Below are 16,502 nucleotides of genomic sequence, written 5' to 3'. Positions count from 1 at the left end.
TTATGTGTAAATGTGATTTTTAGGTCCCGGGCCAAGGCAAAACTTTCGAGGGGACAAACTTCCTGATTAATGCCAGCTAAACGGGGAAGAACTTTTTTTTGCCGGTAGGAATCCGGCACTACCCAACTTTGGGTGTCTTATGCAAGATGTTTTCCCTCCTCAACGAAAAAAAAGGTTGGAGACGGATCTAACAAATCAGAAATAATTAAAATTGGTCCAGCCGGTTATAAATGGTGTAATTAACTCGACTGTGTTTCATTTCTTTAGATAATTAAACTAGATAAAACGACTGGTGTTCAAGCCTGGTATTTTCCGGCTAACAGCACTCAGTTGCCACTAAGCCATCGTCGATCACAAATAATCAATACTGAGTGTTATTTTGGTTTTATAGTGAAATTTTCGTTCGCTATCAGACCGTCCGCGCTCTCCGGAATATGCAATTCCTTATTTAAACCAATATCGGCTATTTCCATATACGAATAACCGCTTTCTTTTCCCGCTGACTACCGTAAACTCCGTTTCCTCGATTCGGCCGTAACGCCCGGAACTAATACCCAAAATTGAATTAAAGTCGTACTTTCTGGGGCCGTTTTGCAAAAATAAAAACGATACGGACCGGAGGAAAAAGCCGACTACAAGATACGGAAAGCTTTATTGTATCCGTTGCCGCTGCCGCCGCCGCTACACGTTCTTTCCACTTTTATGTTTGCAATATCATTTTTGCGTTCGGAATAAAAATTGAAACGGCAGCGCTCGTTTCACATGCAAATTTCCAAACAAGACGAAAACAATTCGTAACTCGATTTGTAATGATGGGACCGTAGAACCGTTATCAATTATTCTATGTATATCGAATTATTTCGATGTATTGTAATATTGTCAATGTATAGTTTTCTCATTTTGACATTAAAAATGACATTTTTTATAATCCCTTGACGTTTTGAAAGATGATTCATATAGTTCTTTTCGCAACTAGTGATGAAATCAATGATTCGTCACCAGTCTCTTAAAAAACAAGCGAAGCAATTTACTTATAATTAAAAATATGACGCATGAATTTAATATCTCTTTATCTATACAGGGTCGCTGAAATGTATGGAAACGGTCGATTATTATGTAAAATATAAGAGGTACCGCAAAAAACTTAAATATAAAAGTTATAGGGTTTTTAAATATCTATTAGCGAGTAATACATTTAAGTATACAGGGTCGGTCATAAAGTCGTGGCACATCAAAGGTTCATTTTTAAACGGAATCCCCTGTATTATTGCATATTTCGGTTCTTCCTTTAATTCATTATATCAAGTCTGGAAATTACAAAATTTTTTGTTTAACATTTCTTCATCTTCTTCGTACGTTAGTACCAAATCCTGTGTTTTCCTCAATGGTTCCCTAAGAACAGTTGGGATGATGAAGACCGACTTTCATACCATCTTATAGGTGGTCGTCCCGGCGGTCGAGGCGTGTTGGGTCTATTCTCCCTAGCAATTTTCGCTAACCGGTCGTTTGGCATCCTGTCCATATGATCTCTCCACTCTCTTCTCTTGTTTCTTGCCCATCTTACTTCCTCTACTTCACATGTTTCCCTTACATCCTCACTTCTTTTCCAGTCATATAAGGTATATCCCGTAATTGATCTTAGTGTACGCACTTCTGTTGTTCTTAGGAGCCGTTTTGTTGTTGTATTATCTGCTCTAGTCTCTATCCCATATGTCATAATTGGTCTCCCGCAAGCCTTATAAATTCTCACTTTGCTTCTGCTGCTCATATATTTATTTTGCCAAATTATATCCCTTAAATATCCTGATATTAATGATGCCTTTGTTGTTTGGGTTTTTACTTCCTCTTTGAGATTCCTAGTGCTTGTTATATTTGCCCCTAGATATTTAAATGACATCATTGAATTTTTTAAGTGATATTTTTAAAAGTCAATAACTCGGAAACGGTTTGTGGGAGGTACATTATGTCTATCTCGATTTTTGCTAGAAAAAAACGAAATATGCAATAATATACAAGGGGTTCCATTAAAAAAAATAAAACTTTAATGTGCCATGACTTTATGACCAACCCTCTATACTTAAATTTATTACCCGCTAATAGATATTTAAAACCCCTATAACTTTTATATTTAACTTTATGCGGTACTTCTTATATTTTACCTAATAATCGACCGTTCCCATACATATCAGCGACCCTGTATAAAGCATATTTTTAAGAATAAAAGTGTACTACCATTCCCGTTAAAAAATATAGTTGGGGGTTGGAATCTTTGGTGTTAAAGAGTAAAATAAAACACTAATTCACCACAATACACAAAATACTTTGTTTTTAATCATTGGATCCGCGTTTTGCTAACATGCTTAGCAATAGATGATAAAACTTAAAACTAAAATAATATATAGATAAATGATAAACCTTAATAAACCATAATAGATGATAAAACTTAAAACTAAAATTTCGAGATTTCGTCAATTGCTGATGATGCTAAAATTAACCTTTTCAGTTTTCATCATCTGTTGATGATGCTAACATGGTTAGCGAAACACGTATCTAGTGTTTAAAACTAAAGTGAAGTGTGACTGAGTAGTCAATAGTAAAGCGACCTTTAAAGTTCTGATTACGGATGATATTCAGGTCACACATGTCGACAACTTTAACTATTTAGGGTTAATCGTAACTAAACGGGGCATTGGAGATGACGAAATTAAACTCCGCATTCAAGCTGGCAAAATAATACTAGGATGTTTGAATTCATTGTGGTGCGATCAGCATCTCTCCAAAAAACTGCTGAGACAAATCTTGGTTGAATCTGTGGTGTTCTATTGTTGTGAAGTATGTGCTCTAACAGTCGAAATGAAACGGATACTTACGGCAGTTTAAATGGACTCTCAGAAGGAGTGCAGACGTATCGAAAATTTACTGTATGTACTAACATAGAAATCAGATACCGAATGAATGCTCCAGAGACAATTATAGATAGAGTAGAAATCGGAGGTCTGAAGTGGTTTGGCCATCTATTAAAAATGCCGGCCAATAAAGATCGATGGCTAAAACGTTTGTTTCAGAGTCCTCCCCCTCCCCAAAGCTACCAACAAGGTCGTGAAACTGAAACAACATAATCAGGCAACCGATGTAAAATGACAGTCATCCTCAGTGTAAAACTATCGCTGACGCCGTTTTTTTCGATCGTAGTGTATAATCTACTTAATATAAATTTATAAACATTTTTAATAATAGCTAGAGAAAGACTTTTTCAAATAGTTTGTCCAAATTCATTCAATAATTATTATTTTAATTGTCAAATTTAAGAGATACTCTGTCCAAAATCTGTCAAATTCACACCTAACGCCAAAGTGAAATTTCAGCTAAATCAAGTAATAGGGGAGATTGCCCCAGTGCCGGACACCTAAGCTCTTTCCCTTCTATTTTTTTGAAAAAAAAGTCTATTACAAAAATTTAGTCTGCCATTGGTAGAAGAAAACCTAATTAATATATGGTAGTAAATTTAAACCGATATGAATTCAAATAGACAGTGAAATTATAAATTTACGGCAGTATTGCTAATCACTTTGTAAAAAAAACTGTTCCCAGTACCGGACAATATATATTTTGAATATTAAACCAGATAAATAAATCTACAAAGCTTTTATTAGAACAGATAAACGGAGAGATTACAAGAAATAATACTACTCTTACTAATTCATACTTCTTAATAAGTTATTGTATGCAATGGTCACAAACAAAGTAAAGGATATTATCATTATCAGCACACTCTACATGAGCCCACCCATCACATCTTGAACATTGAACATTGAGGACTGGGTCCATCCTCAAAAGTTTCACCGCAAATGATGCACTCGGTTTTGTTAGAAGCCTTTTCGTCTGTTTTCTTTTCTTCAGCTTCGTCTATTAGCTTTCGTTTAACAGATAGAAACTTTTCAGATTTGGTATTGATTTTGTGTTTTTCATTATTTCTTCGACTCTGTTTTGTTATACTTTGTTGCTTTGCTTTCTCCTGTTTTTAACTCGACCTGCTGTTTTACTTCTGCTTTGTCTTCAAGCATTTTTTTTTTATGGTGTAGAAGTTAATATTTCGCTTTTTTCTCCTTTCCTTTTCCTTGATATTATTTTTCTCTGAGATCATCAGTAACTGGATTTCTCCAGTGACTGATGACATTTTGGAAGACTGTAGATGTGGAGGGAATTGCCTCATCGTCGACTGACTGAAAGAAGTTCATTGTTTTGTCGGTAAATGTGGAGATTTCCACTTTTTTTCCACTTTTTTCATTGTAAACTTCAGGTATGGAGGGAATCGACGCATCAATGATTCAAGATGAAATATTTGTTTCTTTATTAGGAGACTGGGGCTTCAAACTTACGGTAAAACCAACAGAAGAAGAAGTTAGCAGTCCCGTTGATTTACTTGTGGAAACGGAGGGAACTATTTTGTCAAATGAAGACTGGTTTAGAGATCCGGAGTCTAAGCTAGTAGACGGGGTTAGTGAATTGTTTTTAGGTTCATGGTTCTCTTGATTGTCGGCTTCTAATATTTTTGTAGTGTTTGAAGCAGGAAGAAAATCTAGTTCTGTAAAGATATTTTTGTTTAAGGGATATATCCCTGTACATTGAAACGCAGATTGTGCCAATTCCATTCTACAAATTTTTGAAAATGCATTTACAACTAAACCACTGATTTCTTGGACAGTTATTTTTAAGCCTAGTCTTCCGTATTTGCTCATCCAGACCTCACATGCTGCATTAAATGCACCTTTAAACGGTTTCATAATAGCTCTGTCCAACGGCTGCAGTTTGTGTGTCGTGTAAGGGGGCAAACTTAGCATGTGAACGTGGCATATAAAAAACTTTTGCATATAAAATAACTTGCAGATCTTTATGTGTGCTGTGGCCGTCCAATATTAAAAGAATTGGTTTTTCGTCAGTCGGATTAACTCGATCCACGAATGCATTTAACCATTTTAAAAATCCTTGGACGGTTATCCATCCACTTGGATGAGCGACAAAAATGCTTCCAACCGGTGCATCTTTCGTAAGTTTAACATCCATTCTTTCCCTTGGAAAAACAAATAAAGGTGGTATAAATTGGTCTCCTGCAGCATTGATACAAAGCATTACTGTTATATTTTTCCCTCTTTCACCAGATGTTAGTTTGCTGACCTGTTTTTTCCCCTTTAATGACAAAACTTTTAGTGCGTGAGAACGTACCCCAGATACGCCGGTTTCATAGCAGTTAAAAATCCTACTTGGGGAAAACGAATATTTCTCCATCAGGTTCTCCAGCTTCTCAAAAAAGGCCACAACTTGTTTCTTGTTAAATCCTTGCGCTCTCTGAAGGCTAGTTGATTGGGCAGAACGCAACGAAAATTCGGGATGCCGCTTAATAAACCCACGATAAAATTTATTTCCTGCTGTCTTTTTTGTTTTACTAAATTGATGCTGTAATTTGAAATGCTCAGCAAGATCATATGCTAACGTTAAAAATTCCTTTTTGTTGACTGGTAAAAACGATTATCAAACCCTTAAGGTGTCCCACTAGTTCATTTTCTAAGTCAACATTAAATGTATTTTCAAATCTTCCTAATGTAGGTGTCATTTTAACGGCATTTCCTTTTCGGAGAGTCGTGATCCTGTCTCCTAAAGAACTTTTAGGAACAGGGAAGTGGAACGCTGCCTCTCTAATGCTATATTTCCCTGACAGTACATGGTCCACAGCCTTTTCATGCTCGTTTCATCCCATTTTCCCTTTTTGTTTATTTGGCATGATAATATGCCTGAAACAACAAATAATAGTAATAATGACGGCTATAATCTGCCTATCACGATCAATTATTTTTTGTCCGGTACTGGGCAATGTACAGGTGTCCGATACTGGGGAAATGTCAGCGAAAGATAAAATACGCATTGAACATAACCTAGAAATAATTTCGTCCGTTTGCGCATGTGGTTATAGTACCCAATAATGTAAGTTGTTATATAAGTTATTAGTGAACTACTAAACTTACCTTTACGTATTATAAGGGGCCTAAAGTTTAGTCGAATCACTTGAAAACACCCACGTAAACACTTAATCACAAATATCTCGACAACGACATGAAATAAATGGAAATGGCGCGAAATATGTAACGTACATATAACGTTTTAACTGATTTTAATAGGGAGTTACAGCCAATTCATATGGAAACCAGAAAATCCAAAATGTCCGGTACTGGGAACTGTCCGGCGCTGGGGCAATCTCCCCTACAAAAATTCCATATAATGCGAACTTATCTGCGACACTGTATAACAAAATTGCTTAGTTCAATCCATTTTTTATTACGTTTTGTCATGTTATTAAATGGAATAAAATAACTTCAGAAAACTTTTACTTTAAATTGAAATTGAATAATATAAAAATAATGGATTGATTGATTTGTAAAAAGAAAAAAATACGGATTTATAATAGAAAAATATAATGAAATTGCTTCGTGACTACGATAAAAATTTATGTTTATGTAGAAAATAAAAGATTTGTTAAAGCTGTTTAGATCAAAATGGTTTTATAAGAGATATTTTTTTTAAATACCTGATGATATGTATTAAGATGTGTGTATATTTGATTATACGACAAATTATACCTATAACACAGCTTAAGTAAAAAACAGCTGGGACAGTGTAGCGTGCCGCTTTGATCTTTTTACGCTCGGATTTGCGATTCGAAAGAGGGAGAACACTAGAGCGGCGAGCTCTCTCGCCACAACCAATAGCCGCGTAAGCGGCAGTCAGTCCAGAGATGTCTTAAAAAAATTTTACACGTGACGTAAAAAATTATTCGACTGGTGCTAGAACATAATTTAGATACACGTTTTTTAAATTGTTGACTTTAAATAAATATGCATTCTCAAAGAAAAACATTTAAAAAACAAATTAATTAATTTATTTCTAGAAATAACAGCAAAATGAAATAGGTACATTGATTACTTACAGTTATTTACAAATGTTTCCAAATTAGGAGCTTTCGGTTTTGGTTGCTACATTTAAGGTCTTATTAATATTCTTTAAGGTATTAATAAATTAACTTTTGCGTATAATTTTAACAAAAAAAAACATTATAGGAAAATTTTGACAAGGATGGTTGAATTTAATTGTCTGAAATAATTTAACGAATTTACATAATATATTTTCATTTAAGGAAAGTTCTTTAAAATTGTTCTGATAAATTTTATAAAAAAACTTTCTTAAAAACAAGTTTTTATTTAAATACACTAAAAAGAATAAAATAAACTTTTTCTTTAAAACTTTTATTATGAACTTATAACGTCATTATACAATTTTAATATTAATATATAAAAGCTTTCCGCGAGATTTGAGTGTACAGTTGCACTCATAAAAATCTGGCACGACAACTTTATCTTGTAATTCCTGGTCTAGTGGTCTATCATAACACAAACTTTGAAAATGAGACAGGGTAGACACAGGTTTTAGTTAATTTACTTGTTTATCGATGTAGAGAAATCTCGCGACAAGCTTTTATATAATATTAAAATTGTGTAATGGCGTTATAAGTTCATAATTAAAGTTTTAAAGAAAAAGTTTATTTTATTCTTTTTAGTGTATTTAAATTTAAATAAAAGCTTGATTTTAAAAAAAGTTTTTTTTTGTAAAATTTATTTTCTACTTTTTAGTTATGCTGGTTTCTCAGTGCCACACATTTAAACTCAATTTTTTTCTTAAATAACTTTCTATGGGCATCCTAATAATATGTATATCTATTTTCATTAAAAAAGGAGAACTTAAAAAAAACGACAGCTGTCAAATTTGACAGTTCAAATGTGAGACAAATAAAATGAAAATCGACTATGGGGTAGGGGGCATCCAATATATCGATTTTTATCAAAATCGGACAAACTTGAAAATTTTTTTGACAGCTGTCAAGTTTGACAGCTCAAAATTTTTTTCTTTCATTTTAGCCCATGGCCATCATCGATTTTTATCCAAATCGGACAACTTTGAAATTTTTTTGACAGCTGTCAAGTTTGACAGCTCAAAATTTTTTTCTTTCATTTTAGCCCATGGCCATCGATTTTTATCCAAATCGGACAACTTTGAAATTTTTTTGACAGCTGTAAAATTTGACAGCTCAAAATTTTTTTCTTTCATTTTAGCCCATGGCCATCCTATATATAAATTTTTATGAAAATCGGTTGACTTTCAAATTTTGACATGTCATTAAACTGTCATTTTTTCAAGATGGCCGTCCATATATTTTTTTCATATGTATATACCCACAATATACCTATATATATAATTTTAGCCCGATCCATTCATAAATAGAATTTTAAAAAATCAAAAATCTCAAAAATGCCGCCATTTTGACAACTGTCAAAAATTCGGATCATGCCTTGCAAAAAATGTATTGTCATCGGGTCTGAACCTACATGCCAAATTTCAATCTCCTACAATAAAAGGAAGTGGTTCTAATTTAGCTTACAAAATTTGCCCCGCAAAAACATATATACATACATAGATAGTTATATACAAAGCTTATAAAAATAGCCTCCAATGAGGACACTAAATAAAAAAATGGTCACTTGGCATTAGCAAGCCTCCAAATAAGTGGTCTTTATCGTTTTGAAAAGCTCTAAAGTGTGAATACTTTTGAATTGAACATTAATTTTGAATTGAATTGAAAATTAAACAGACTATATTTTGAATTATTTCCATAATTATTTGTGTAACCAGCAGCCGCACATCCCGGAAAACCTTTTCCCATTCCAACAATAAAAATAAAAGCCCAAATACCTATGGTTAAATATAAGAAAAAATCGAATTAAAATCTTCCGTAATACGGCCCTACTCGTCACCGGTGGAGGTTATGCATCGACTGAATGACGCTGACTGTCGCTCGCTTAATTCAGTTAAGCGAGCGACAGTTAAGAATCGTCGGAGTGGGGCGTTTTAAATTCGAGCGTGGGAAAAATTGGCGAGTGTCCAAGCTATATTATTCTGTAAGCTGTGCCTATAAGCGATACTAAATAAACTTTTAGTTACGCCATCGAGGGCGCGATTATAAAATCATTTGCTGCCAACGGACTTATTCGGCGCAGGGCTGACTAACTGGAAATTAAATTTCCCACTGGCGATTCAGGTGGTAGCTCTCCTATAAAAAATGTCAAGTTGCCACATTTATTTATTTATTTCCTGGCATTTCAATTCGTTTTGACATTTTAGTTTTGAATTACGAGTTTTCGGTTTAAGTAAATTTTGTTGTAATACTTCAAGCTTAGAATGTTTTACTAGCAGACCTTGCAGTCCAAAAATTGTTCTTTTTAAATCAACTTGTAATGCGAAGTGTACAAAATGCCAAAGCAGTTTCACAGCCGTAGCAAAAAACTCATCGCAACCTTATTAGAATATTTTGAAAGAGCTCTGTTTCCTAAAAGTAATTTTTGTTTCCTAAAATATTTTGATTAAAAGAAAATATTTTCTATTTTGGTAGTCTTTGTTCTACACGTTAGATATTAACTGTATTCAGAAAAAGTTATAAATTTAAGCGAGGGCTTAAAATTTGTATAAAATTTCGAAAATCCATGCCATAAAGTACTTTAATGGTCCCTCCATGGTAAAATAATATCTCTGGAGTTTTGAAAGTCGAAGTGGAGAGCAAAAACATAAAATTTTATTACTATAATTAATATACATTGTAATTTGCTAAAAGAGAGAGATTGGAGCCATATTTAATGGTGTTATTAGGCAAGTTTGGAGTTAATTCTCATTTTTAATATCAATAAATTTCGTTAGGTAATTCGCTGAATTAAGATTAAGTAACGAAATTATTTTAATTAAGTTAATTATTAAGTTTGAAGCGGTTGCTCTTCCCACTTGAGATAGAGAGTGAAAAATTATAAATCTGTCTTTTCATTAGAGTAAAGTTTTATATAAGAAACGTTGTTAATTAATTTATTTATGAGTATTAACAGACTTAGTAAGTAATGTTTAGCAAACTGGAACACAGAAAAGATATTCTAAGATATAACACAACACCGGATATGGTAGAAGTAAATATATATTTGGGACGACTAATACACAGCTCAGGATGCCTACTACCATGCAGAAATCAATAAAAGAACTAAGTTAGTATGGAGTAAATATTGTCAGTGAAACGTGATTACCTGCTAACTCCATTTTTTACGTTAATAAGTTTTTTTATACCGTTAGAAAGAGAAAAAAATACTCTATAAGTAGGGAAAGCAAACATATTTTTCCCATTAAAGAAAATTTTCAAACACACAGATTCTTAGTTGTATGTTTTTTTAGTACAGTACGTCGATCCAGGGTCGCACTAGGCCAAAGGGGCAATGTAAGGAGGGGCTAGTGGTTTTTTTTTCGCCTTACGTTTTGGTCAATTTTTTCCTATTATATGCAGGGTGAGTCTTAAATAAGTGCAAATATTTTTAGGGTAGTATATTTCGACCCAAGAAACACGATTATGAGTTTTTTTGCGCAAATTTTTTTTTTTGAAAATTTGGAATTTAAAAAAAAAATGGGGTTTGGGATTTTTTGGGAATTTTTAGTTTAAAAACATACTTTGTTTGTAATACATAAAATTTACAAGAAAAAAAATCCAATGATTCTCAAAATTATAGCAAAAAATTGGAAATTTTAAAATTGAAATAACTCGGTTGTTTTGGATTTATTTGAAAAAAACAGTAAAGAGAAAATATTATGTTTCTTTTATCGAGATTTACCAGCCCTGCACATATTTGCACTTATTTAAGACTTACCCTGTATAGAAATCAGGGAACTACCCTAATGCAAGGTAAACCAATGCAATGCAAATTCCATAATGGAATGCAAAAGCAAATATTGTTAAGAATAATAATTATTCTTAATTCTCATTAATTATTAATGAACTATAAAGCCACTATATGGCCAGTTCGACCCTGCGTCGATCCGTTCTGTAAATACGGGGTATCCGTAAAGGGTAAGGGGAAAAACGAAATTCTCTATATACGAGCAATTCATCGGCGTGCTATAAATAGTTTAAATAACATTACTTACTTGTACAAGAATTTCCATAACACCTAATCAGTTTTATTTTTTTCAACGTATTTTCACGTAAATGATACATAATTTTTATAAAAATTAAAAAAATAAGGAGAAATATTTAATACAATCACATAATTCCAAGCTCGGTCTACTACCGTTGTATAAAAATTGGGATAAGCATGGAAGGATTCTACCATATCTTCTAAGAATTATAAGTTTAATTTTTAAATTATTTTCATATTCATTTTGTCCAAAATTCTGCTACTTCAGTTCTTTAAAAATGCAAAAAATGTTAAAATTTTCATTAAAAATTTATTCGTTTTTGGACTTGTATGTTTTGCTTCTAGACCGACAATATTATAAATTTATTGCTATGAATATCATATTTTTAAAATTTAATTGATTATTTATAAATCTGTTTAGGTAATATTCATTTCCACTTTCAAAATTTCAAACAATAAAGGTTGCTATCTCCAGAAGTATATTTTTATTTCTTATTTCTGCAAGACGAATATCTGCTATCTCCATATTGTGTCGGAAAAAAATGACGTAACACGAAATATTGAGTTTTATTGTTCCCCAGCCAATAAAATTCTTATCTCTTTATCATATTAACGCATCAAAATACTTCCTACATGTGTACATATTTTTTTGTACCGGTTTTTTGCTCTCCTGTAAAATTAGGAATAATGGAGTTAGCAGTTTATCACGTTTCACCGACGATATGTGGAATTAATTCAATCATCTTCAAATCTAGTATGCCACTTTACACAGTATGTAATCTGATATATCAGATCACACAATGCCCAATGGAATAAAATATGCTGGGAATAACAAAGAAAGGCTGTAAAAATAGAGTGGAGACGGCAAGAGATCTAGGCAGTAGATGTCATTCCCATGATCAAATCCCCCAAGTGGCAATGGGCAGGACACCAGAGGTGGGCAAAGATTGAATGAGTCGTTCATTTGAACGAGTATTAAAAATGAATCGTGAGATTCGATTCACCACATAGAATACGGTTCGTTCAATTGAATCATGGCCAACACGGTGTTGTATTATTGTCCAGAGACTCGGCTGGAGAATAAACCAGGAGTACACGTAAAACTTAGTAAACTTTTATTGAAAAACGGCAGACACTAGTAATGCAGCCAGCAATGCATGCCGAATTGGCTGGTTATCTAGCCACGGATCCATAAACTTTGAACAAACGAATCGGATTAAAATGCGACTTGTTCGTTTCTACGGCTCGTTCGTTGAAAGAGTCGTGAGAATTGATACATTGCTTACAATACGGTTATTATAAGCAACTGAATCGTGGCCAGCACGGATCCATAAAATTTGAACGATGAACTGTAAAGAAGAGTCGTAAGAATTGAATCGGATCACAATGCGACTTGTTCTTTTCTATGGTGGGCCCCGCGCCGCGGTTATATAGGCATAGGGAGAGTCGGGCGCCAATATTTAGACTTGAAAAAAAGCACTAAACAAACATTATGGGCAAACGATAAGAAAGTTACTTACAAGAAAAAAATTATTTATACTGCGCTTAGCACGGTAGTAACTGTAATGCATTAGTAGCATGCCATTAAGGAACACCCTGTATTTCTTTTTCTGGATCCTTAAGAAATTGTCCGACCAAATTATCGCTCGTAGTGTCAGTTATAATTCTTGTTTTTATGAAACGTAAATTGTGCCTGTGTTTCGTTCAAATGGACGAATCGTAGGAGTCGATTCAATATGAGAAATTTAATCGTATGATTCGATTCTCTGGCGACAGTCACAGCTGGACCTCAAAAATTACAGTACAGAGACCTAGAAGATGGCCAAACCTAAAATGGGTCCATGATGTTAGGAAAATAGCCAACAATAGATAACAAGGGTTTAGACCTTAGTTACGGGAAGATTATCTATACAGGGTGACAATTTGAAAACGAACAGTATTTAATATTATCTCTACCGATGATGTATGAAAATTAATATGATGAAAGTATTAAATATAAAAACCAAATTTTCATAAAGTATGAAAATTTGGTGAAATACGTCAATTTACATATCCAGTGGGACAGGGGTGGATCGGGAAGTGGAAACCGGCCCGGGAATAACAGACAACCGGCCCAAATCCACAAAAACAAAATGACCATAATGAAGAAACATATTTTTTTATTAATATACAGGGGATCCCAGAAATAAGTGCAATTATTTTAACTGGTAGTATATTTTGGCTTCAGAAACACGCATATCAGTTTTTTTTTGGCGAAAATTTGGAATTTTTTGAAGAAATTTTTGAAAATTGTTTTAGTTTTAAGTTAAGAAAACATAATTTCTTGATAATCTGGCAACATAGGTAGTATATTAAATTGAAAACATGAAAGAAAATACAGAAATGATCTAATGGTTCTCAAAATTTAAGCAAAAAAGCATTTTTTGTTTAAATTTTCAAAGTAAAATAACTCGGTTATTTTGGACTTACTTGAAAAACGGTAAAGAGAAAACATGTTTCTTTTCACCAAATCTACCTCCCTTAAAATACTTGCACTTATTTCTGGGACACCCTGGGTAAGGGTCAAATCACCCCAAGTCCGGGTGATTTTCGCTCGGACGAAAAAACCTCTTTTGCCTCCAATTTTTTAAAAATATTGAAATTGTCTTGATCAAAATTTTTATAAAGATCTATATCGGGTCGGACATCTGAATTTTTACTATATAGCTCAGTTTCACAGGGTTCTACTGTTTTATTTCCATTATCGATAACGGTAATTTGATCTTGAATATGCTACGATTTTGAATCAAGGTTTTGAGAAACTTTAAGGCTTCCTGATTCATTCAGTTCAGCTGGCCCAATCCTCTGTGAAATACATAATTTTTAGCTTTTCAGGTATATACTTTCTTACAGATTGTAGAAAGAAATTATCTATTTTCTGGTACAGCAGTAGCCTCGTCATGTATACGTGTTTTAATTTTGGTATAATTCTCATTGCGTAACTTTTCCTAGTTTCTACATTTGGTATCTTGTATAATAATGCCATGACTCAAACGAAAAAAACCTAGGCAATACCTAAGCAGTGGATATAAATGTGTTTTAATAAAAGAATAGTGGTAAAACTATACAGAATGAGTCTTAAATAAGTGCAAATATTTTCAGTGGTGGTATATTTCGACCCCAAGAACACGTCTATGAATTTTTTTTTGTAAAAAAAAGATGTTGAAAATCGTGCTTTTTCTTTTAAATTTTAGAAAAAAATTTAGAAGTTTCTGTTCACCGCAAATTTTTCCACTTTATAGCTTCTTAATCTTTGATATTACGGCACAAAAAGAGATGCAAATACAGAAAGATTTAGGTGGCAATTTTTTTTAAATTAAATCAGTTTTTTGTTTAAAAATTCAAACTTTAATAACTCGGTTATTTTCGACTTATTTGAAACACGGTAAAGAGAATATATTATGTTTTTATTCATATCTACCAGCCCTGAAAATATTTGCACAAAGCAGCACAAATAAGGTGCACTTATAGAAGAACCTTGTATAATAAAACATTTCAAATGGAACAACAAACAACAGATTTTTATTAAAATTAGTGTCTATGAAATATATTCTACGAAAAAGTGTCTCAGCGGAAGACATCTAACAATAGTTATTTCACAAATCGGTGTTAATGTTTAAAAGCAACTAACGATTATATTGATGCAAATTGATTAGTTAGTTAGGCAGTCACTAAGAATATTACGTAACTTTAGTTAGAAGATTAACAATTTAATTTTTGCTAAATCAATCTTTTTTGAGCTCTGATCGGAACCGGCCCACCTTCCCACCGACTCACCGGGAATTTTCCCGTTTTCCCATATGGCCCATCCACCCCTGCAGGGGGACAATTTTTGAGACATTTGTTGTCGTGTTACTTTCAGCCCTTTCACACCCAGGGCACCTACCCCTAAAATTTTAAGTTCCAACCCCTATTTCTTTTACCATTTTTGTGTTCCTTATAAAATTCTCAAAAAAATAATGCTACATAAACTGCATTATTTTCTATAAGAAACACAAAAATGGTAAAATAAATATGGGTTGCTATTTAAAATTTTAGGGGTAGGTGCCCTGGGGTCAAGGGGTTGAAAGTAACACGACAACAAATGTCTCAAAAATTGTCCCCCTTGATATGTAAATTGACGTGTTTTGCCAAATTTTCATACTATCATCGGTAGAGGCAATATTAAATACTGTTCGTTTTCAAATTGTCACCCTGTATATGAAGAAGGTAAACAAATGATAATTTAAATTGGATGATGATGATGGTACAAATTTAAGTATTTGAATTGTCTATTCGACTGTAATCTTTCAGAGTATAATTTCATCTAAAATAAATCACATAAAATTGGATTTACACAAAATTTGATATTGAAATATTTGAGCAGGTACTTCTATATATTTTTTTAATGGTCGATAACACGCCAACGATTAAAAAATTACTATATTTTTGTAACTAAACTTTCATATTGTGAATTTTTTCTCTGTGAATACTGACTTGAACAGCATATCTAAATCAGTAGACCAAATTCGGGTTACCAATAATGACTATTTTACTGACCATTTATAACTCAAGTATGGTTAGACCGATTTGAACCTCCGGCTCCGGTTTGTTGGATTCGTCTTCGCCCCAATTAGCAGAATAAATATTGCAGGAATATATTTATTTAATTTTTAGCAGAAAATACATTTTGGAAAATACCATATTCAAATTTAGAAAGACATTGACATGTAGAAAATTCTATTGAATGAACCCTATTGACATATAGAAATGTAGATATTGACATGTAGAAATGTAAATAAAAATATAGAGAACATATGACAAAAACTGTCAAATCTATTGGTCTCAAACATTGGTCAGATTATTCGGTTAATCAATCATCCGTACCACAAGATTGACAAAAAAACTCACTTCAATTTACTGTTGTACAGGGTGTCCCATTTTGGTTGAAATCATACGGTATCTCCGTTATTCGTGAAGATAGAAGGGTGCGGTTTGCACAAACCTGTGCCACATTTTTGTCAAACGGAAGATGTCGTAAACAAAATTTTCATAGCTCTCTTCGTTCCTGAGCTACAGGGTCTTTTGAAAATTTTGCAATTTGGGACACCCCTTGTATCTCTGTTATTGTTAAAGGTATTGAGACCGTGAAATCTGTTTATTGTAGAACTTTTTACGTAGAATACAGTGGCGTAGTCTGTTATTCTACCAAAAAAACATTTTCAAAGATATAAACTAGTTAAAAAAACTAGTAAGTTTTGTTTTCTTAAATGAAACACCCTGTATATTAATAAATTATATGATCTGGCTTACCATAAGCTTCTCAAAAATATATAACACTCTATATTTATTTTCATTATTTAATGCAATATTTAAAAAAATATATTAAAAGATCATATTTATTAGTAGGCCATGATTGATAATAAAAGAAACTAAAGA

General features: G+C 32.9%; 1 protein-coding gene across 1 annotated transcript; it reads right to left on the bottom strand.

Annotated features, from left to right (window-relative positions):
• Positions 1-1,381: 1,381 nt before the first annotated feature.
• Positions 1,382-1,897, bottom strand: LOC115887052. The gene has a single exon (XM_030906373.1). It carries the CDS (start codon positions 1,895-1,897, stop codon positions 1,382-1,384), a length of 516 nt encoding a protein of 171 aa, XP_030762233.1.
• Between the last annotated feature and the right edge of the window lie 14,605 nt (positions 1,898-16,502).

The sequence above is a fragment of the Sitophilus oryzae genome, unplaced genomic scaffold, assembly GCF_002938485.1.
Source record: "Sitophilus oryzae breed Bouriz unplaced genomic scaffold, Soryzae_2.0 scaffold_551_pilon_pilon, whole genome shotgun sequence".
Taxonomy (NCBI): Eukaryota; Metazoa; Arthropoda; class Insecta; order Coleoptera; family Curculionidae; genus Sitophilus; species Sitophilus oryzae.
The sequence above is the reverse complement of the archived record's forward strand: the minus strand, read 5'-3'. Positions and strand labels throughout refer to the sequence as shown.

What these genes read in the sequence shown, in the direction of transcription:
- LOC115887052 (XM_030906373.1), bottom strand. Translation starts at nt 1,897, where the DNA reads ATGTCATTTAAATATCTAGGGGCAAATATAACAAGCACTAGGAATCTC.